General features: G+C 39.2%; 2 protein-coding genes across 3 annotated transcripts in view; both read left to right on the forward strand.

Moving 5' to 3' along the window:
• Positions 1-819: 819 nt before the first annotated feature.
• On the forward strand, positions 820-4,562 carry LOC110051129 (uncharacterized). 2 transcript variants are annotated; one of them, XM_020757116.2, is made up of 3 exons: positions 820-985; positions 1,426-1,495; positions 1,621-4,562. In XM_020757116.2, exons 2-3 carry the CDS (start codon positions 1,438-1,440, stop codon positions 3,492-3,494), a joined length of 1,932 nt encoding a protein of 643 aa, XP_020612775.2. In that variant the 5' UTR covers positions 820-985; positions 1,426-1,437; the 3' UTR covers positions 3,495-4,562. The 2 variants fall into 2 exon arrangements, with proteins under 2 accessions (XP_020612775.2, XP_089141129.1); XM_089285003.1 differs by lacking the exon at positions 820-985 and adding an exon at positions 1,123-1,338.
• A 2,007-nt stretch (positions 4,563-6,569) lies between these two features.
• The window catches only part of LOC110051221 (uncharacterized), a 7,092-nt gene continuing 3,204 nt past the window's right edge, over positions 6,570-10,457 (forward strand). Inside the window, exons 1-3 of the mRNA XM_089285004.1 lie at positions 6,570-6,763; positions 7,226-7,296; positions 7,773-10,457. The exon at positions 7,773-10,457 is cut by the window's right edge and continues 3,204 nt beyond it. Coding sequence (XP_089141130.1) covers positions 6,759-6,763; positions 7,226-7,296; positions 7,773-10,457 — 2,761 coding nt within the window. The 5' untranslated portion in view covers positions 6,570-6,758. The remainder of the gene's footprint in view (positions 6,764-7,225; positions 7,297-7,772) is intronic.

Consider the following 10,457-nt stretch of genomic DNA (forward strand, 5'->3'; position numbering starts at 1 on the left):
TAAGATCATGTGAAGGAGATTATTACTGCAGGCATTCGGGGAACGCCCACTATTATTCTCACATTGGTTCCCATGACAACTATCACTAACGGTCTGATGGACTAAAAGAACCTTTAATTTACAATCCGAGGACGATATTCTGGTTCCAGTGAAAACGCAGGATTCGTTTCTTTTATTATCTAATTCGTGACCGGGAAATTTCTTGACATCACAAGACTAGAACGGCTTGCTCGTGATATTTCGTTTTTGTTCTCTTATTTCCTAATAAAATCAGATAGCCCAAGATACCGTGTATCTATTTCAAATAGAATTTTAACATCTAATTCCAGAACAAATTATCTTATTTTACGAAATGGCGTCTTTTTAAATTTCAAAAGGTAACAGGTTGCTTAATGAACCATCAGGCCTGTCTTTGCTGTGTATTGGTGGTCGAGTAGATACCAACTAAGTCAACATTTCACGGACCTTTCCACATTTAATTTAAAAACGTACCTCCCTTTTGTCGTGAATGAGCCAATGCGGGCTAAGTTAGAATGTGGCGTGAGTTTCAGATTTTGTCCTTTCGTTATTCAGATTAAAGTGTTTTATTCTTGAATTGGTTGTCAATTTAAAAGAAATTTGCCTACCTGCGCGTTCTGCTTTTCTGATTTTGAATGTTCTCGATATACATTGCATAAAAAAGAAATTTCACACATAAACAAACAAAGATAAAGTACGCGTTTTCTAACCTATATAAAAACCTCAAAACACCAATGGCAAGCGAAGAAACCAACTAACCCATGCATAACTAATGGTGTGCCTCTTACATCATTTGAGTTGACAGCAAATACCATCATCATATTACGACCACAGACGTTCTGATAATAATCATGGCTTCAAAATGGTTTTCGATGCCCATTGAATTTTCTTTAAATGGCCTGCTGTTGGAGCAATAATTTGTAACATGTAGTAGCACGAATGACTTGTCGTTCCACCGATATTAAAGGTAAGAAAGATACTTCCTTGTATCACGATGGTAATGATGGACAAATGTTACCTATTTTTATTTATTAGTAATTAAGTTATTCTTATCTGATCAGAGCATCTCAACTTCTCTCTTTAACTGAATTTGCTAATACAAGAAGCTAATTTTCCAGATATGATAAGTTTAGATTTAGTTTATTATCCTTAATTTAAGTAGGGTTTTAAGGTTCTATTAAAATTTGAAGGTTTACGATTTTGATAACCTCGTGCGCGTTTCGATTTTTCCGCTGTAAAGTAGCCAACTGATCTTCAAAATACGACAAACGACAACCTTCCTAAATACCGCTTACTCAGCCACTATTGATATATTACACGGTAACTGCAGTTGACTGCGGGTGAAGACCATCGTCTGTCGAGTAGCTAATTGATCACTGATTTTCTCTTTCGCTTTTATTTTTGCAGGAAACAGTTAGAATGAAGTTTACGTTAACAACAGCTGTTTTGATTTCCTTACATGGACTGCTTTGCAATGGTAAGAATTCTACAGTGTACATCTAGCTATTTTGTCTCGAAAACAAATGAACGTTGGTCGATACTCCTAGATAAAGGAAATATAACTGCTCATTGTAAACCGATATATAATTTATTTGTTTATAGGGCTTCGGAATCACGAAGAGAAAATCGTAAGAGCAAACAAATTGACTCGATTTTTCCAGGAAAACAACAGCAGTCTGTCTACAATGGAAAACTACACCAAAAAAGTCGATAAGGAGACAGACAAACATGAGTCACGTGTGATAAATGCTACAGCCGAGAAAGACGAAGATCCGAAGGGTGTTAAACTAATCTCCAAAATTAAAAACTTTGAAACACAGAAAGAAACAAAGCAAAAGGATCAGACAAAGCATTCGCCAATCTCTAAGCAAGCTCTAAATGAAACTGTAAGTAGCAACACGACACACACAGAAATCAACAAAACTCGACACAAGAAAACTAACAAAGATGAAAAGAAACAAAAAGCAGTCATTCGTCAAATGTTATGCGAGCTTTTCAATATTTCAAGAAAGAGCGAGGCCTGCAAAGACATGCACCATTCCAAGAAGGCAATGATATGGCCAACCAAAATGATACCATGGTTAAGAAAGGTGCTAATTAACAAGCTTAATCGCGGATTCAACAATCGCATGTCTTTCATGGATAACTTGGAAGATCCTACAGAGTCGCAGTTCAACGGTAGAGGCGTGTCTGACAACTGGGATGGTAATCCCTTTCTAAATATGCATAGGAAACATCGCCACGGTCTCAAAATGGTTCCTTTGTTAAAGTCATTGAAGGCAAAGTTGTATGGTCAAAGAACGCCTGGTGATTTCGGGAGTCTTAACGATGCTTTAAATGGCGAAGGACTCAATGGATTTGGACCTATGCCGACTCAAAGCAGCTCGCACCTTATTCATCAAATTCTAGGTCAGGCCTTAGGAAGTTCAGACAGAAATTCAGTTTTAAACGAAATGATGCAAGAGTTTCTTCTTGCAAACAACCGCGAAGAAAGCGAAGGTAACGAAGGATTTGCTGACTTCGCAGGAAGAAATAGCCTTTCTCAACTTAACAATGGTCTTCAGAGTTCTCCAGTCCTACCAGAACCCAGCCAAGGTATCGGTATGGGGCAATTAGGTGCCATGAACATGTTTCAAGGTAATATGAGATCACCTTTGGCGTCGGAACAACCTATTCATGCACAAATGTTAGACAACGGTGCCATAGCACCGATGTCCAGTCAGTCAATAGTCAACTCCCCCGCCTCGTCCTTTTTCGGGGGTCGTTCTCCCATAGACAGGTCCGGGCTTATCGGAAGCCCCCTTAGAATGGCAACTATGTCTGCCACGTCAATCAGCTCGCCAACATCAAGAAGTTCTCAACTTCAAAACTCTGTCCTACAAGCATCCCAGCGTGGAGGTTCACTTCTGCAAAGAGCTGGCGGATTTGACACCCCAATATCGTCATCCGTGTTAGAGCACACGGCAAACCCAACTCAGCGGATGTATACTGAAGGTGAAGAAGAGGAGCAAGACATTTCAAGCCAGGAAGGCAACTTCATTGAGCGGGATGAAGCCAATGAAAGGCATTTGCCACTGCGTCAACCAGTGGGTCATAATATGGTTATGGAAGAAATTAGTGACAATATGGCCAGAGGCGTCAACCTTCCAGTGCAAAATAACCCGGATCTAAATCGTATGTTAAAGTTACGGTCTAACTTTCGATCAACAGGGAGCCCTGTCATATCAAAAGTGTCTCGTCTTGAACTTGATAATAATTTAGAACATGGACTACGTCTGCCAGTTGCCTCCAACACGATGGGAATGGCTTCTGTCTTATCCAAGGATGAAGACGCCATAAATTTCGAAGATTTGAACAATGAACGTTCACTTGCATTCAGGAGGGGAAAAGTCTTAAAGGGAATAGGCAATTCGCATTTGCTTCCTAACGAATCTAAAACAATCCATGATAAAGCGAGCAAAGCCAAGAATGGTTGAAAATCCCGTCACACATAAAATAAAACCTCGTTACTTTTGGCCTAAATCTAAGATCTTAGATAAATTGTTTCCACGACAAACTGTATTAACCTCCTACTAACCGAGTGCGAGGGCCGTACTGGGGGATATTGGTCCGAGGACGGGTCAATATTTCGCAATACGGCTCGAGCAAGCTAGGTTAATAAGTAGCTTATTATATGGCTCCCCAACCTTGAATTCGTCAGCTTTCAAAAACAAAAAATACACGGCTTATGACGGTTTCTATGGAAACGTTGCGTGTGGCAAAATCTCATCCAAGAAAGAACCAATCAGAACGTCCGGATCTGCCTCAATACTTTCTTGCCATGTGATAATTGTGTTTAATTTTGTATATTTGTTCAAAAAGTATCAAGATAAAGCGAGATTAGTGAGGTACAGTAATCAAATGGCTTTGGTCGAAAGCAAACAAGAATATAGTGTAAATTAAGGGCAAAGATCTGCCCTTGATCCCTATGAACAGGTCACTTAATTAATAGAGAAAGCATGTAACGCATGGAGAATTGAAATCAGCATCGTTTCTAGAGATACAGAACTACGATATGTTCTTTAATATAATCGTGGGATTTTTATTTCACACTCAACGAGCTAGGGATAGCTGGGTTATATTTTTGATTTCGCACTACAAGTAGAGATTAATCATCATCAATCATCATTCACCAGCTTATCTTAAGCGTATAAATTAGAAATTTATAAGCTTTATTATAAGCTCTATGAAATTTTAAAGAACACGATGTTTCGATCAATTTCAGCTGTTTTAAAGGAATTTCAAAAACTGTCAAGGAGCGGCAAGTTGATTGAAATAAGGAATTAAAAGATATCCTGTTGTAATTTCAAGGGCCCGTCTTTCGGGTGCTATTACAGTCATAGTCAAGGTATACCAGCCACAGTCACATTACCTTATTTGTCAGTATACCTCTACTTCACCTAATCAAAGGCTTGCTGATCTTTCTCATGTGAAAGAGTTTTATTTTTTAATTTTACATTTTCTAACGAAATAAAATTTTTTTCTGCCACCTTTGGCTGTGTAAAGCCGTCTACCAACTCTAAATATAAACAGACGTGTGAATAATAACGAGATATAGTTTTTTGCCTACCGGGAAAATACATGCACATCGTAATGCTGAATGGAGCGCGCCGGCCAGAGGGTGAATCCCTAACTTTATTTCTTCTAAAAATGATGTGAAATGTCAAAGAAGTCATAACTTCTCCCGAAAATAACCTCACCTCATTTAAAACAAATATAAGCTTAGGCTTTGTAACGAACTTGTAAGATATAAAACTTCCCTACCAATCCCAGCCTAACAAACAATATCCCCTTTATTTATTCCAGACTATGAGAGCCTCACCATAACGTATCGAGTCTCCAGACCTTTGTTGTAAAGCTAAGTGTCAAAAGGAAAATTTTCTCATTGGAGATTGTTTTAGCTCGGTTACACCTATTTTACTTCAATAAATTATGCTACGGTAGTTGCTTCAGGGGGAGGGAGAGCCAAATGCAAAATGTTTCTTTGAAGACAAGAACACCGGCCCAACGGTGCCAATTAACCCTTTGGTAGACCGGAGGCGACCAAAAATTGTAATACGCATCAAGGATACGTTTTTCACCTATACTGAGGTGCATGCACACCACACAATAGACCATATTCATATTCTCGGCACTGGACTGAAACTAGCTTGCAACTGAGGCTAATTAGGGGAGTCTCTTCAAATGCAAATGATATTCCCCCGCATGACCCTCCTTTGCAATCTAGTTCCAGTCCAATATCAAGAATACGGATATGCTCCATTATAACAGAAAAAGGCTTGATGCAATGTATACAAGCATACCCATGATATGGTTCCCTTCGACAAGTAAAAATTATGTCACTAAACGCACAGGGTACAGGTAACTGGCTCGAATTCTTAGGATAAGTGTAGTCTTAATGCAATTCTAAACTTACGGGTTTTTCCTTTCGAACATGTCTGAAGTCCGTGTCAATTTTTCGGGCCATCGAGCGCAGCAAACCTGCAGGATTCAGTTTCCGGGAGCCGATATGTTTGGGTCGATGTAATCTGGCGCTCCTTCGCACTGACTATGCTTCTAGCATTACTTACAAAGGTCCTGTTCTGTATTTGCTTCTTTCATTTAGTGTCTGAATTTGATTTCCGTACATTTTAAATGTACAAAAGTCACAAAATAATCTCGACGAAAATGAACTCGGGCAATTTTCGAATTCCTTGGCCCGTAACGAAGATACGAAACTTCAAATTTAACCAACCACAGCGACGTACTGGCTGAAAAAAATCACAGACATGTTTACAACCCGCGCAGGGACTAAACTGGTTTAGAACTGTTGATCTAGAATTATTATAATTACCCAACTGATTAACTGAAGTTCCACGGTTCCTACTCTTCCTGAGTGAAGGCGGTCAAACGCGACTACCCCATTATTTCGCTGGTACCAGTCAGAACCCTGGATCAAAAAGGCATTTTGAGAGTAAAGCGTATCGACCTATTTTTTCTCCACCTTAAGAGATAAAGAGTTCACTGATTTTTTGTTGTCGATGATTAGCATCTCTCGGACAATCTACTTCCCATTAAGCATAATAATGTCTACAATTTTAAGAGATAAATCAAGAGTTTTCAAATGCCTGCATGCATATTCGTTTTATCCATGTCTTGTAACCTTGGTTATTCAAGTCATTCTTGTAATGTTAATTGTAACTTAATGGACGTCGTAGCTTAATGGCTCGGCTAGTGCAGCTGATGAACGCTTAAGTACTAGTCGAAACGTCTCTGAAGTAACAGCTGAAACCAATCAGTGTCAAACGACTGAATTTCAATGTTCTTGTCATGTCGTTCAGCGGATAATTACATGTGGTGTCTCGAAGCGTCGGGCAAAAATCTTATAAATAAACAGTATTAATACAATAGCATGGAACTTTTCAAGAATTAAAGTACCAATCACGGAAAACCAGGCTTTAGTGACCTTCCTTCCAAGTGAGCAAGAAAATGCAATCTCCTGCATCGAACCTCTTCAAAACCGGCTTGTCCACAACAGAACACCAGCCGGTGAAATTATGTATTTCTCCCAAAAGATCACTGATCCTCAAAGAAATAAATATTTATCACTTCACTACGTTAGAGCTGTTGAGATAATGGAAGTAGAATGCATCTCAAAAACCGGAAGGCAAGAATCGAACATCTTTTAAAATTTTTGGATTATTGAAATTCATGGCTACAAAATGAGGTGAGGTGAATACAAAATGGTAACTATCAGATAATAGTATTTAGAAATCTTCTTATCGTACACGTGAAATGAGAGCATTTTGACATTTTCAGGTGCTTTGAATATTATATTCTTGAAGACAAGAAAACCATAGTGCTTAATCCACTAACATTTGCCCTGATCAAAGTGCTAAAATACTGCTATTCACAGAAATCGCTGTGAGATGTAAGTCTGTGTGGTTTGTTTTGGCTTATTCTTCACTCTGTGGGCCAGTTATTTTGAAGGCTAGCAAAACAATGTGACACATGTTTGATTTAGTTTTTAAAGCAGGTGGTTGAAGAATTTTGGAAACGTTAAATTCATGAGATAAATCTCCCAACACCTGAGATATTGTTTCGTTCTCATTTAGTCCTTTGTTTCATTCGTGAGTCTACCATATATATTGTCTTACATATCCATATATCTTACTATTACTCTTTAAAGAGCGGAACGTAACATTGTGGTGAACCTGCTAGTCTTTGTCTTGGCGGAGGGACTCTTATTAGTTTCAGCAGGTAAGCATTCACATTTGTGTTTCCACCGACAACTTCTGACTTTTGTTGTGTCCTTAATTTTTAGAACAATTACGTTTCTTTAGTCAAAATATAAAAATAACATGGAAAGCCTACGACGCAACGGAAAAATATCGAATGCTTTGTTAATTTACTCGCAAGCTGTAAGTAACAATAAACGATCAAACGGCGTTGAACCTTTATTGAGTTTACAACCAAGCTCGCCGAATCAATCAATGCACAAATTGCAGCGCCTTTGAATCGAAAATGAAATCAAGACATTGCTAGCTGGAAACAGAAAACCCTCGATATTTGATGAAATTAGACAGCAGTTTAGAAGAACTTAGGCGCTACCTTGATGCAAGTGTCTTCATTTGTATGATAAAGAGTGACGTCCATGAGAAATACGAAAGCTTAGGACATCGAGTTAATAAAACAGAAAAATTGTAACGCTTACTAACGCAATTAGTTTATTACAGGATCTGAATCACCTATACACTCTTTTTCCCCTCACAACAATGGCTTAAAAGAGAAGACAGATTTGTCTCATTCCTTGAAGACAAACGAGAACCTAAAACGGGAGCGTTCTTATAAAGCTAACAACGAATTTGTAAGAAGAATAGCAAACAGATGGTTTGCTACCGAAAATAACGCAAGGAAGCATTCCGAGGTCGCTGATGGGAGTGGCATGGTGGAAGGGAATAGAATGGGTCAACAACATGATAACAGAAACGATGGATCTGTTGGTAAATACGAAACTAATGCATCCACAACCTCTCAAACTCCCCATTTAATTGCTGATTACGGAATTCTAGGAATTTCAGATGACGAAGACAGCGTTAAGTGGGCATCTGATGAGATGAAAAAGGCAGCAGCAAACAAAGAGAGAACTTCTGGGGAAATCCAAAGCACGGAAAATGCCCGAAATGCTTCCCCTATAGCAAACATGTCAAAACAAATCTCAATGAAAGACAGCTCACAGGACTTGGAAACTTCTGTGAAGATAGCACCTGCTAATTCAACTGAAAAAAATGTTGCCAAAGTAAACGATCTTCAGCCTTCCAGTGGTAACATAACTGGAAGAGGAAATAGTACAGACTTACTGTTCCAGGTCACGAATTTGCCCGAAAGTGAAAAAGCTCCGATTGCATTTCGAAATGCGACTTCGACGGATGGTTCAGAACTAAAAAATATCACAGCAAAGGGAAAGAGGCCTGGCTCTATGATTCATAACACAACTCTGGCAAATGTTCAACAGCTTCTTAAATCTAATACCACTGTTAATCACATGGCACAGCAGTTGAATACAGCTCCGGAAATGAAAATAATCAAATACAATGAATCAATTTCAAACGTAGCAATGCATCAGACAGTGTCTGAGGCTATACAAAATAACGCACCAGGAAATGCAACATCAGAGTCAAAGCTTAAGACAGTAGACAACCAGACAGTGTATACCAGCCTGTTGCCGCAGAAAAACCGAACACAACTCAGTGAGCAGTTTTCGGCGCAAGCGCAAGCTCCTTCGCTTGAAATTAACGTCACAAGTCTGAGAAAAGGTCAATCGTTTGACCTACAGATACCGAGTTCAATACCTTCCAAAGGCTCTTATCAGGATAATCACTTTCACTTTGAGCCAAAAGATACTCTCAGTTCATCTGAATACTCACCAGAGGATTTAGAGAAAAACTCTAACAACAGTTTCTTCCTAAATGCAACTCTTAATATGGTCAGTGCGGAAGAGCAAGAGAAAGTAATGCAACCTGACAAGTTTCTACAAAAGCTCAATTCAGATATACTTGCTTCCAGAGCAGAATCTTTGACAAATAATGAAAACTTGGGTAGTGAGGTTACGGATGAGACTTTTCGCGAAGAATCACCCGCGGGTAGAACTTTTGCAGAAAACCTCTTACAGCCTAATACAAATGAGGCTTTATTAAATCGTAGACCAAGCAGTGTCCAAGGTCAAGAACGTCAGGCGGAGCTACAGCAAGATGAAAGTCTTGCAAGTGCTCTGAATTCCTCTTCAGTTTCGTCTGTTATCTTTTCTGCTAACCGGGCTCTCTTCGATACCGACAAAGAAGTATTCTCGAAGAAAAGCGCTCAAGGTAGATTGAATTCCACAAATACAGAGCAAAGGAATAAGCGAAGTGACCTTCTGCACCACTTTACAAAGAATCGTAAAAACAGTTTGGCTTCAAAGTTACATTCTCCAAGAAAAACTCATACCTTAGGAAAACACGGCAAAAACTACCGAGATGTCACTACACGCCAAGTTATTAATCTTGGTAACCATTTTCTATGGTTCGGTGGCCAGAGTTCAGCTGATGCTAACGGTTTTCCACGCCACAGCACAGCAACAGAAAGTACCCCGTATAATGTCAATGGCTACATCTCAAATTTTCTTAATACTGCAAATGGAAATGAGGTAGCCAGCACAACCAAAGGTTACAAAGCCTTGCAAAACGCGTTAACGTCTATGGAATCCAATCAAGATGGACAAAGTAACCCGTCAATCTCCGACTCTATGTTTGCTTTGCCAAGTGGTAAGGAATGGCAAGACACAGATCAGGGAAAGAGTCCAGCTAGTGTTGTTATTCAGGATAACACTGGAGAACCGGTATATCAGGGAGTTGTTGACATCGTAAAGCTAAATAACACAAAATCTAATGACAGTGTAATTTCTGAATCGGGCAGGCAGAACAACAATGTTTTAATTGGTCAAAAGGATGAAGCGTCAAACAAAGAAAACGAGAGTGATCATAATCAAAACCAGCAAGATTCCTTGAGTAACACAAACAGTAGCAGTCAAACGTCAACTTCTGGTATAGGTGACTCATCAAATCCAACTTTTGCGCATCAAAACAGTAGTAACGATGGTAACCAAACTGTCACTCAAAATTCAGAGGGTTCCACTAGCCATGTGGATGATCGGAATACCACTCTACCAGGAGAAGGCAGTTCTGATCAAAAACACAGTCAGGAAATACAAGGCATCAAACAAGTTGACCAAATGCAGTCCGAAATGCAAGATCTTCCAAAATTATCAAATCAGACACTGGAAAACGTTTCACCATCTGCCATTATAAAAAAGATAAGCACGAACTCCCAAGAACCAGAGACATATCACGTTATTGTAAATGATGCAGGAAAAAAGATCACAA

The sequence above is a fragment of the Orbicella faveolata genome, unplaced genomic scaffold (assembly GCF_042242905.1).
Source record: "Orbicella faveolata isolate gen_17 unplaced genomic scaffold, um_ofav_v1 contig_13, whole genome shotgun sequence".
Lineage (NCBI taxonomy): Eukaryota > Metazoa > Cnidaria > Anthozoa > Scleractinia > Merulinidae > Orbicella > Orbicella faveolata.